This window comes from Drosophila hydei, unplaced genomic scaffold (assembly GCF_003285905.1).
Source record: "Drosophila hydei strain 15085-1641.00,03,60 unplaced genomic scaffold, DhydRS2 tig00008116-arrow-pilon, whole genome shotgun sequence".
NCBI lineage: Eukaryota > Metazoa > Arthropoda > Insecta > Diptera > Drosophilidae > Drosophila > Drosophila hydei.
This window is the reverse complement of record NW_022045829.1, coordinates 407563-420784: the sequence shown is the minus strand read 5'-3', so window position 1 is coordinate 420784 and position 13222 is coordinate 407563. Positions and strand designations below refer to the sequence as shown.

Below are 13222 nucleotides of genomic sequence, written 5' to 3'. Positions count from 1 at the left end.
ACATGGTGTGGCATGTCAAAAGCTGAACGATATGCATAAAACACGCAAATATAAGTGTACATTTTGAAAAATAGATGGTGCTTTACTCACAAGCTTATGCCTTAAATACATTAAATTATAAATACATGAATTATAAATTGTTAACGAGCACATTAATGTGTATGATATGCAAGCGTATGAGGTTGCTAAACAAGCAATCTACTAACAATTGAAATGTAAGCATATTGATGACAAAATCTTTAGTTGACTATGGGCTCTGTCAATTATTATCGATAATCGAGCATTTTTGCGTCGCTGTTAGCGCACGTTACTCGATCCTTTGGCTCGTACTTCAAATCTTAGATAAATTCAAATCTTATGACATAAATAAAGTTTATATAAAATTTCAGAAATTGAATATTAATTTGGAATTCAAGACAAATTGCAATACATCTAACATTTTAGTTAAGTAATCCATGACAACAAATAGTTTATTTATTATTTACTTTATAAAATACGTCAGTTCAAATCTCAACTTAAAAGTAAATAGTTAATACTTTCAGCACTAATCATATATAAGTCATTTTTACCCAGCTAGGAATACATTTACATAAGTCGAGAGCTCTTTAAGCTCAAAAGCAAAGTCTATCTACTCTCGTATAAAGTTTTTGCGTAATATTTTTGAAATGGATAAAGTTCGGCTGCTCTTCCTCTCCCTCTCCCTCTCCCACTCTCTAGCTCTGTCCTTCTCTTTTGCAGCATCTTCTCGATCGTCTAGCGTCTTTTATCTGTTGATGATAAGAAAAACGACTGTGATAAGAATGATTCTGAAGACAAATTTGCTTACGTAGGAGATGTTTTACAATATGCTTGCTTAACGCTCATAAATCATATTTTATGTACTATATATATATGTGTATATATATTTCTCTTATAGAGCTCGCTAAAAATACATCGTGTAATCAACTCAACGACAGAGTTTTTATTATGTTTCACATATGCAAAATATCTTCAATAAAGAATATTTAAATTATTTATTTATATTCCATTTTTAAACTCTATGTTTTAAGCTCATTGTATTTAATGCAATTCAAGTCTCGTTTAGCTAACAATCTTATCTGTACAGTTATAACTGAATTTTAGCTATTTTTTCGCCTGCCGCAAACACTTTTTGTGTTATATGTGAGCCATAAAGGACTTTGGGTTCAAAAAGGGCATTTTTTATTTGAGTTTTTTATTTACTGCGAAAGCGGTTCTTGAGTTTTTTATTATATTTTATTTATTTCAAACTATTCCTCATATTTTATTCAGTTGAAGAGGAGGAAATGCATGTATAAATATAAAAAACTCTTTGAACGCGCCTCGTATATGTAAAAATATATTCATAAATATATCAAATATATGATTCTAGGCATCTCTAGAGGGGCCAAGTGACAGGTGTTTACTCTCAATGTGCAAAGTCTTATTCGCTCACATGTAACGGAGGAGCACATGGCTGTGGTTACCAGGCGGCATTAGACGGCGATCGTCAGGCTGATAAGCACCTGTTGGCAATATCAATCAATGCGATTTATGCAGTTTATCAATTAATTGTAAAGTTTTGTTGTTGCCTCGTTCCATGTGATCGAAGTTGGCATCGAAGTTTCGAATAGTTTCGTCGCGTTGTCGTAGTTCTGTTCGCCATTTCGTTTAGCTCGGCTGGAAAAGACGTGGCGCGTTTTTCATTTACTGTGAATAGTTTTCCCCAAACGAAATGCCTAAAACTTTTACAGCCCAGCGTCAATTTTCGTGTGCAAAACTTTTCGCCAAGCGAGTGCCTGGCCAAGACGAGCCCTTGGAGTCCTTGCCATCTTTTGAAACGGCCTACGAATATGGCTGATGAGCTTCAAGCCACAATTCGCAGTGAAAGAGTACAAGAAATATATATAAAAATTAATATCAAATGAAAACAAATATATGAACTATATATACTATATATATATAGACGTTAAAGATTCAATAAAAAATAAGAAAACGTATTTAATAAATAATAAAGAAAAAGGCAGTAAAAATTTTAAAATATTTGAGAATTAATCAAGATAAAATAATAAATATAATAAAAACTATAATACATAATAAACAACAAATAGTAATATTATAAATTATTGCTGATATTTAAAAATTTCCACTAATATTTTAAAAATATAAATAAATAATAAATAATATAAAAATAAAATAATATAATAAATATACAAATTTAATTAAATAATGTTAATAAATATGAAATATATACATATATTAATTATTATTAATTAAATACAAATTTAAAGTTATAAAAAAAATTTTAAAAATTTAAGAATATTTAGCAAATAAAATAAAAAAATAAACAAATGATATATAAAATAATAAATAATTTTTAATAAATAGTAAAAATTTAAAGAAATGGTAAAGCTCAGTTGAAGAAATATTTCCAGCCTAAAATAGTGCAGAAAGAGAGAAGAATCGAGTATCAAAAGTCGATTCCATAATTATAAATTATGAACTCAACTTATATGTTAAGTCTTCAGAAACAATACACACACCTCGCTATATATATATATAAAATCCTGACATAAATTTCGATTCTTCTCTTGATGATTTTCCATCTTTCCATCGATCAAGAACTCTTAGCATTTGCTCTTGGCTCAAGTGATCTACTCGCAAGCGTGAAGTCGCCGTTCTAAAGAAGCATTAAATAGATCTCGCAGCCGCTGCAAGATTTGCCTTTATCACACCTCCGCGTAAACCTTGGCCTAACCGCAATCTCTCCACTGTCGAGCTGTCACTCTGCGTGACATTGTTGCGCGTCAGTCGTCGCTCATTCAAAAGAAAAGCAGAATATCACAGAATAGACATTATCTTTGGGGTATCTCGACTGTCGTCTGCTCGGCTCAGCTGAGAGCAGCGCAGCGCCGTCTCATGAGCTGTCACTAATACGGTAACTGCTCCAATTTAAGTTAGAATCTCAGCAGCATCTCGTCTGGGGAAGTGAGCAACGCTGCTGCTGTTGCTCTCCATAGATTAGCTGGCGAGCGTGAGTTCAGCTCAGGAGATTGCAAAAGATATTATACAAATGCACAAATCTATATGGCCAGTGCGATAAGAGATTCTTCCATAGCTGTTCACTCAGTCTCGGTGCGAACGGCGACTGTGGAAGTGGAAACGCGCAGCCCAAAAACCAACCAAAAACCGAATTCCCCCAAAGATATTGAAAAGCACAAATATTAAGTATACGCCATGTAGGCATATGAAGTGCATTGAGTGCAGAAGCCAAGCTGAGAAAACCTTGTAAAAATGCAAAACAAAACTAGTGAAATTATTTAAATGAAATAAATAAATAAAGCCAAAGAAACCTTGAAAAATAATAGAAAATTAAATTAGTAAAAAGCACAAATCTATTTTTACAGTGTAACAAAATGTAACAAGTACATGAAAAAGAACAAAATTTAAATATATATTTAAAAAATAATAAATAAAAAAACAACAACAACAATTTGGACTTTTGTGCGCCGTTTATGATCACAAATTTCAATTGGATTTAATCAAAAGCATAAGAAAACTCTGCCACAGACCCAAACACTCAAGACACGCACACACACAGTCTATTAGTTTGCGCGCGTATTAGTATACCTGTGTGTATGTGTGTGTGGGTGTGTGTCCCAGTGTCGTCTGACCGAGAAACTCAGAAACTAAGACGCTGCGTCGCTGCATTTCATTGAAGCGAACTTCAAACAGCCAAACACAACAGCCAACGTGTGTGTGTGCATGTGTGTGTGAGTGTATCTGAAAGTAGCCGAAAGTATCTTTTGCAAGATGGTCAAAATGGCCAGCGAGGAGACGGTCACCGAGGCGACACGCACCGAAAAAGTCGAATTGTCGCACTTTGGTGAATTCTGTCAGCGTCGCGGCATTAATCCCAATTTGATAATGCTCAAGATAACGCTGTTTGTCATGTATGGAGGTGAGTGCGCACAGATACAGTTACCATTGCAGATACAGATATATCTATAGATAAAAGACAATGCCATTAAAAAGTAATTATAAAGGTGCAGCCGAGGCGGGGGCTCTGATGAGTTTCTGGCTAAACGAAACGTGACGTCCAATCAACTTCTTGTCAATGTTAGACAGCAGGTGTCTTTTTTCTACCTGTTTACTGATAAGAGTAGTAAACAGTCAGCTTAAGCAATTATGATAATTATGTTAAATATGCCAGCCCAGATTTGGCAGAGATTAACTTCTTGATTCCTATTTGCCAGTAGGTTAGACAAATAGCCAGAGATAAATTAAATTTTGGAAAAAGATTTCCACTGAACTTAGCTGAGAGACAATTCAAAGTAAAAATATAAAAATCTAAAGCAAATAATAAGAAGTTTCGTTACGTAAACGAAATGCGTTTCAAATTCTCTTTGCAATATTTTTGCTTTATTTTTCGCAACGAGAGACATAAAACTCTCAAAGAAGGATTTATTATATGTGCACAAAAAGTATTGATAAAATTGATTTATATATTTGATATATATTTGGTGTATATAGATTGATATATATACAAATATATTGATGGATTCTACAGAAATATATTCGAAATAGCATGCGAGAGCGCATTGCCTCGAGAATCAAATTGCAGTGCTTTAGTAGGGAGAGCCAGACTAATATATACTGGGTACTTTGCTGATGTGCTGCTAGTTCAATCATTCTGCTTACGGACGGCCAATGAAACATGGCTCAGCTCTTCGTCCTCATCAAGATGTATATGCTGCATAGAGGCAGCCACGCCTCCTTCTTCTGTCTGTTCCTTTATTTTCGCAAAACCATTATACAGGGATTTTAAATTTTAAAAGTGTATAAAAATGGTTTCATAATTTTCTACTTCATTCTAATGTTCGTTAATTAAAGGAAAAATAAATGAATTTTCTAAAGAACAAAAGAAATTAATATAAATTAAATTTTAACAAAGCTGTTGCTCAATAAATAAATACATAAAGTAATTCTACATTTCCCATAGATAATTATTATTAATATTAATTATTTATTATGCATTTGGTATTTGCAGACTGCAGCATTTTAAACTTTAGATTTCCCATATGGCAATAAAATTATTCTACATTATATTGTTAGCTGCATTATATTTCCCTGCACTTTCAATCTTAGCTTGGGCCAATTCAGAATTGCAGAATTAGAATTTCCTTCTAATTGAATACAAATAAGAATCCAATTAGAATGTTGCAAATATCTGAAGATTCAAATGAGAATTTGCTTAGTTATTAAGTGTATGATTTTAAGAGAAATTATGAAAGCTCGTATGCCTTATGTAATATAGATATAGTTAGGTATGTGGCATACCCACCTCCTATGCCCCATACAGACAGTAAAAAACACTAACCAAAATGAAAAAAGACTGCAAAAAATGGTCCAATATGCTGTGGGATCGAAATAGTTGAACAAATACTCATATACAGTGCCAATATAACAAGCTTTGCTGGCTTAGACAAAAATATCGAATCAGCAATGTGTTTGATTATCACAAATATGTGCCACAGGCACACAAGAGGCACGAGGCATGTGTCGCCTGAGCGCCATTCGTGTCAGCTGCGCATTTGGGACGCTGCTGGATGGAATGATGGCTATAAACGGGCTGGCTATTTAATCAGACACAATTTACAAAGCCATGGCCGGAAACTGAGCAAAGATGCAGAACATTGCAAGGCAAGCATCGGTCGACTGCAGACAAGGAAAGGTAGAAAGCTACGAGTCGAGGTTTACTTTCACCACTTGCAATTAGTTAATCCATTAATGGATTTACACAATGCTCAGGCGAAAGCATAACTAAGACTCATTAAAGCTTGTAACAAGCTTATTGTCTATATGAGCTGTTGCATAATTAATAATATATTAAAAGAGGGCAGAACACGATAATGGCCAGACGGATCCCTGGGATAAACAAAAGCATACAAATTAGCTTAAAGATAAATAAAGTAAAAATTCATTTAAAATTAAATTGAAATTAAAATTAAAATTATAATTCAGATTCAAATTTAAGCTTAAATTGAAAACTAATTTAAAGCAAGTTAAAATTAAAATTTTAATTTAAAGTAAAACTTAAATTAAAATTAAAATTCAAATTCAAATTTAAATTAAAAACATATTTTAAATTAAATTAAAGTCAAATTAAAATTAAAGTTTTAATTAAAACTTAAATTACAATTATGATAAAAATAAAAATCAAAATTAAAATTATAATTATAATTATTATAATTAAAATTCAATTGACATTGAAATTAACATTGTTATTAGAACTTAAATTTAAATATATAGATATACAATCACCAAGAACTGCACATAAGGCATCAACTAACTCTCATGCATACACTCTTATTCAAATGACGAACAGTGTATACGAAACATAAACAAGGCGCATTTTACTGCCGCAGATCCGCTTAGTCGAATATAAAATACAAAGAACGAGTTAGGCTGGCAGTGAATCTTGGAATTCATTATCACAATATGCGGCTATACTCGATGTCGTTCTCGATCTTGGCAAATGCTGAACAACATATAGAACTGGGGGAATAGGCCGTGGTCGGAAGTTATCAATTAGGCACAAAATGAGTTACACATTTCGTATAAATTTAGTTACACAAACACACAGATGTGTGTGTGGCTCTTGCTTTTCCTTTTGATAAACTGCACACAGTTTTTCACAGTATGTGGCAATTAAGACACACACACATACATACATATATGCATGTATATCATATATATCTCTCTAGGTATTCGTGTGGCTTTTGTAAATAAATCTAAGCTTGGCGTAAGTTTTAGTTTTATTTGCCTTGTTGTTGTTGTTGTTGTTGCTGCTGCTGCGACTGCTACTGCTGCTGCTGCTGCGACTGTTACTGCTACTACTGCTGCTGCTGCTATGTATGTATCTTCAACTTAAATCAAGTCAAATCATCTGACCGTGCGCCGTTTTTCGCTGCCAGCGGTCAATGACAAAAACATTTTGCGATCATTTTGCTGCCCCCTCGCTCTGCTCCTCCATTTTCCTCTTTTTTTTTTGTCTGTTTCTAATAAGGCGACCTCTGTTTGGCCATTGGTCGCAAGTTGTTTTTTTTTTTCATATCATTAAAGTCGAATTGTCGCAAATATTAGTATTAATGTGTTTTTTATTCGCTTTGATATTCACGCCTTTGTCCACACATTTAGTTGACAGTCAGTCAGACAGGTTAATATTTTCTGCTTCTAATATTCTATATTTAAGATTTGACTTGCTTTCTTCAATTGTATATCGTGCATATAGTTGGCATATCTATGCAGAGGTGCATTAGAATTCTATTTAGAATTTACCCAATTTAATATAGATTTTTATCTACATTTCAGCCAACTTGATTTATATAAATTAAAATTAATTTATGCACAGTTTAACTGCGCTACTCAGGATCATCAGCGCAGCTCTTAATGCTACTTAAATTTAAAAATTAATGTTATTTATCTAATAAGAAAGCTTTATATAATATTGAGCACAATTAAAATAGTTTGCGGATTCATAAAAGCTTAGTTTATAATAAAAGCATAGCTCTTCAACTGCTTAGGCTGCATGCCACCTAGTCTATACATGTGATACCTAGCAGAAACATGAATTAATCAGATCTTAGAGCTTGGTTAGAGCTACAATTGTAGTCTTAGTTGGATTCATATTCAGTTGCTTGCTAAAGTAAATAAATGTTACTTAAATTTGGTTTTAAGGTAATATACTCAACATAATCTTGCGTATTAATCTTAACAGCTATTAAGACAAAGAAGTAGAAGCAGCGAACTTGTGTTAAGACATTGACTTTTCTCAGCTACTTTCCGAATCGTCATCTTATCCAGTACTTTTTTTTTTTTTTTTCGTTTTTATTTCTTTATTTTGTTGCAGCTTATTGTCTTAGACTCTATAGCGCATTTAGCTCTAAACCTTAACTAATGGGAGGGCAGATATGCCAATTATTCTGCACTTGTAGCTACTATCTTAATTAGTTCTAATATTGTCTAGAGGATGCAATCTCTTCAGTCTTCGCCTATTGTTGTTTATAGCCAGGTTGCTTGCGAGATGGTTAGGATGCGCTGCAAGTCTGTCCGCGTATCTTGAACTGTGTCGCCCAATGAGTTCAGCAACTGTGGGAATTGCTAAATCCCTATGTAAGACTGAGTTTCTTACAAACCAGCTGGCTCCAGTCCATCTGCGTAGTGCTTTATTCTGCAGGGTCTGAATTTTGTTCCTTGTAGTCTTCGCCGAGGAGCCCCATAGAGAGATACCATATACGAAGGTTGGGACAACTATTGCCTTGTAGATGGCGGCCTTGCTGCTGTAAGACAACTTGCTTGAAGCTCTCAGCATCCAGTCGAGGGTTTTTAGCTTGCTTTTGCATTTTGAGGTTACTTGACTTATGTGCGCTTTAAAAGTCAGCCTTCTGTCAAGAGTGATACCAAGGTACTTTACTTTTGAGGCTTTGGGAATAGTGGGCCCCAATGCAACGCTTGGGCAATCTCCTCTTCTAGTGGCGAAGGTAGTATGTACAGACTTTTGTGCATTAATGGTGATACACCACCGTTTTGCCCAGCGTCCGAAAGAGTCCAGATATTTTTGTAGTGAGTCTGAAGCTTCTTGCGCAGATACGTGACGTGATAAGATGGCGGTGTCATCTGCATAGGTCGCTATGAGTACTGCATCTGTACTTCCTATATTTGGCTCGGGAGTTGGCATATCTCCTGTGAATAAAGTATAAAGTGTTGGGCCTAGAACACTACCCTGTGGTACTCCAGCCATAATTGGTCTAGTCAAGGATACTGTTTGCCCCCTTGACACTTGGAAGGTTCTTCCAATAAGGTATGAGGATAGCAACGCGAAAAATGGGGCTGGAAGGGTGGTCCTCACTTTCTGCAGCAGTCCCAGGTGCCAAACTCGATCAAACGCCTGTTTGATGTCTAAAAAGACGGCAGAGCAGTACATCTTTTCTTCAAAGGCTCCAAGGATATGGTGCACAACTCTGTGAACCTGTTCCGGTGTTCCATGCTGTCTCCTGAAGCCAAACTGATGGTTTGGAATGGCCTCCTGGCGTCCCAGATGTGTCAGTACTCGTTCCAGAAATATTCTTTCGAATATTTTGGAGAGTACTGGCAACAGGCTAATTGGTCTGTACGACTCAATTTCTCCCACGGGTTTGCCAGGCTTAGGAATCATCACAATCACGGCGCGCTTCCAGCAGGCTGGAAAGTGCCGGATGCGGAGCATGGCGTTGTACACCATAGTTATGTAGTCTATGGTGGAGTCAGGCAGTGCTCTAAGGACTCTGCCGTTTATTAGATCATATCCAGGGGATTTTTTTGCCTTCACTCTTCTGATGTGTTCAAGAACCTCTTCTTTTGTACATCCAGTTATCTGGTCTTCAGCTGGGAGGGGCGAGAGAACGATGTCTTCTGTTGCTTCGATTTCTGAGGCCTCTGCGGTAATCACCGGCGTGAATTGGTCTTGAAGGTGGTTTGCAAAAGCCTCAGCTTGAGCTTCGTCTCCAATGTGCCAGGAACCAGAAATGCTCCGAATGGGATGACGTCGTATTGGCTGCCGTTTGAGCTTTCTTGTAAATTTCCATAATTGAAACTCTGCGTCAGTGGGCGATTCAGCTCGTACCAGCGCATCGCTGATACACCTCTTTTGAAGCAGGGCGAGAGCAGCTTTAAGATGCCTCGTGGCTTCGTTGTACATGGATTTGGCATCAGGCGTGCGTAATCTTAACCAGCGTCTCCTGGCCCATCTTTTGTGTATTAGTAGGTGTTGGGCCTCCAAGGTGAGGGGGATGTTGTACGGAGACTGTTGTCTTGTTTGGCAAGATGGTGGGGCGGCTTGGTGCGCAGCTTTGACTATTTCTTCCTGCAGTTTGTTTGCTGCGTAGTCCACGTCTTCAGGAGTGTTAAGTTCCATTTCTATGTGCAAAGAGTAATGGAGCTCGCGCCTAAAGACTCCTAAATCTGATCCTGCTGGCAGTAGTTGTTTCCTAATGGGCAAGGGCTGTGGCTGCGCGTGGATTGTGACTATTAGTGGCAGGTGGTCAGAGGATAGGTCCAAGGATTCTTCAATGGTCAATTGCCGGTCACAGATGCCTTTGTAGACAGCGAAGTCGATTGCCGAGGGCCTGTGTCCATTAATTGGGTAACGGGTGGGGGCTCCAGTCGCCAATATGCTGAATTGTAAGTTTTGAATCGCCTCAAATATGACTTCTCCGCGACGATTCGCACTATTGCTTCCCCAAAATGGGTGCCATCATCATCAGCGCAGCTCTTAATGCTACTTAAATTTAAAAATTAATGTTATTTATCTAATAAGAAAGCTTTATATAATATTGAGCACAATTAAAATAGTTTGCGGATTCATAAAAGCTTAGTTTATAATAAAAGCATAGCTCTTCAACTGCTTAGGCTGCATGCCACCTAGTCTATACATGTGATACCTAGCAGAAACATGAATTAATCAGATCTTAGAGCTTGGTTAGAGCTACAATTGTAGTCTTAGTTGGATTCATATTCAGTTGCTTGCTAAAGTAAATAAATGTTACTTAAATTTGGTTTTAAGGTAATATACTCAACATAATCTTGCGTATTAATCTTAACAGCTATTAAGACAAAGAAGTAGAAGCAGCGAACTTGTGTTAAGACATTGACTTTTCTCAGCTACTTTCCGAATCGTCATCTTATCCAGTACTTTTTAAGCATTCCCCAAGCCACTTTGTGAACTTGTTTTATAAGGTTTCTCTTAACTAAGAATTCGACTCTTTTAGTGAATACACCTCTCCACATTTTTATCTCTTATAGTCTTTCCACATTCTCTCTTGGCCTTTCTTTGTTATTTTTTTGCTGTTTTACATCTTTATCACGTTGTTCTGGGGGGCAGAATTATTGATTTCTTCTAGCTCAACCTCTTAGAACTAAAATCAATCCAATGCAATTCATTGGCTTTCTTTTATTATATATATTATATGCTATGTTTGTATATTATATTTAAGATTATGTATCTAAACTGGACAACACATTTATTTAGGCAACAAAAATGGTTAAATATGCGAAGCGTGAAGGAAATGGTTTCTGATAATATTTATTTCTATTATATATTAATTTAATTAATTTTACAAAAATATGCAATTTAATTAGTTTTCACGCAAAAAAACATTTCTGAAAATAAAAAACTGAAATATATTTTTATAAATTTATAACTTAATTTCTTGGAAACTGTTTTAGATAAAAATGTTGGTCTATATTTCTAATGCTCAAATTATTCTTCTTTTTTAGCCACTTCATCCTTGTTGCCATATTTAACGATACATATGCAATCAATTGGCTTGACGGTGGAAGAAATTGCGATTATCTATTTGGCATTGCCGTTCACAACGTTTCTCAGTCCGCCAATAACAGGTGAGTGCGCAAGCCGAAACGAAGGCAATTGAATGAAATATGAAATATAAATATTAAACCACATTTCACAAAGCTTTTTATTCTAAATATATTTAGTATATCCAATTAGTTGCTGTGTTTAAATTTCATTCTCACGTCAAACTGAATTTAAAATTTCGTAGCATACTTTGAGGCGTCCACAGAACATTTAAATCATTTGTGGCTGCACTTTAGCATTTAATTGAAGTTATGCAGTTTATTAATTAAATCAAGATCTTGTCTCGTGATGCTGCTTAAGTCACATTTAATTTAAGCAGCTTCTTTCATCTCAATCTGTAACTAAATGTGAGCAACTTTGTCAATGGTAAGGGCCATCTTGTAGTCAACATACTTATTTGATAAAGCTTGCCCACTTTATGCAACACTTTGCCAGGCCACAGAGTCAGAGGCGGAGTCAGTTGCATGCACACAGTGACAGGCACACATACACACATACACCTACACACACTAACACAGATACAGACAGACACAAATCTCATTTATCCTAGAGTTTCTAACTTGGCATTCACTTCTCCACTTTTCTCTGTCACCGTGCAGGTTTTCTCGTTGACAAATTTGGCAAATACAAACCAGTCGTTGTGATGAGTCTACTGCTGAATGCAATTTTCCATCACTCTCTGCTCTTCATACCCCAACAGGAGATACCCGGTGTGGTGCCATCGGCGTTTGTAATACGGCATCCGGACAGCGGAGACGTTGAGGTAAGCATGCATTTCAATAACACAAGTAGGAGTGCTGTAGTCGGGCGTGCCTGACTAGCAGATACCCTGAATCGTGTGCAATAGGGGTGTTAAAGTTTTCGTTGAGTAAAAAGACTATATCAAAGGTCAAGTATATATTCTTTTTACTCTAATTATTAATTATTAATTATTCTTGCAATTTTGAGCAGAATGAAGGAGCATATCCTAAATCCTTAATGCATCAAATTTGCGTATTCGTTACAGAAAACTATTAAACATAACAAATTGGGTGGCTCCTAAGATCTTCAAAATTAACACAGAAAATCTATGCAAAATATCGAATAGAAATAAGACATAGTTGTGACGTACATATAAAATATATTATATTATAAATTCATTTTGATAAACAAACATTTGATAGACAAACAGACGATGCAGTTCGTTCTCCTACACAAGATAGAATATTATGATATCCCTGCCTGTGCCGCCTTATGAACTCGATTCCTGCTCTGCATGTGCTCTGCAGGGTATAAGAACTACAAAACTCTGTCAAGTTTGTCTGGTTGAAATTTTCTCTTTAATTAGATTAATTGCTCGATTCGTAATGGATAAACCTGCTTTTCAAACACACAAATTGAATTGGAACAAGCAGGCAAAGCAATCTGACGACTCTATATGCTCTCCATGTTTGCCTTAAATTCTTAAGAGTAACGCATGTCGATGTTTTGGTTAAGTACAAAATTAATGCAACCGCATTGGCAGGGCAGGGCGTCAGTGTGAGTGTTTAGCTTTTAGCTAGAGTGCAATCTGCTCATACATTAGCTAGCACCCACACCCACACACACAGACGCCTCTCCGTTACTTGCTGTGGCACATAAAGCCATTTCCATACAGCTGTTGCACAGTAGATTTAATGCGCTTAGCTTATGAAACGTTGTTGTCGCTGTCATTCTTGTGTTGCTGCTGCTGCTGCTGTTGCTGTTGCACCTGCAATTATGACTGTGACAATAGTTTGGCCAAAGCTAAGTGCTTGACATTGGCAAACTGCGTTAGCTGACTAAAAAGTG

The 13222-nt window shown here is 36.0% G+C and overlaps 1 protein-coding gene across 2 annotated transcripts in view; it reads left to right on the top strand.

The window, feature by feature from the left end:
* The first annotated feature begins 3377 nt into the window (after nucleotides 1-3377).
* LOC111596284 overlaps nucleotides 3378-13222 on the top strand; it is a 32378-nt gene continuing 22533 nt past the window's right edge. The window contains exons 1-3 of one of the 2 annotated variants that reach the window (XM_023310434.2): nucleotides 3378-3958; nucleotides 11314-11436; nucleotides 12013-12176. In XM_023310434.2, coding sequence (XP_023166202.1) covers nucleotides 3811-3958; nucleotides 11314-11436; nucleotides 12013-12176 — 435 coding nt within the window. In that variant the 5' untranslated portion in view covers nucleotides 3378-3810. The remainder of the gene's footprint in view (nucleotides 3959-11313; nucleotides 11437-12012; nucleotides 12177-13222) is intronic. The other variant, XM_023310435.2, reaches the window with a different exon arrangement.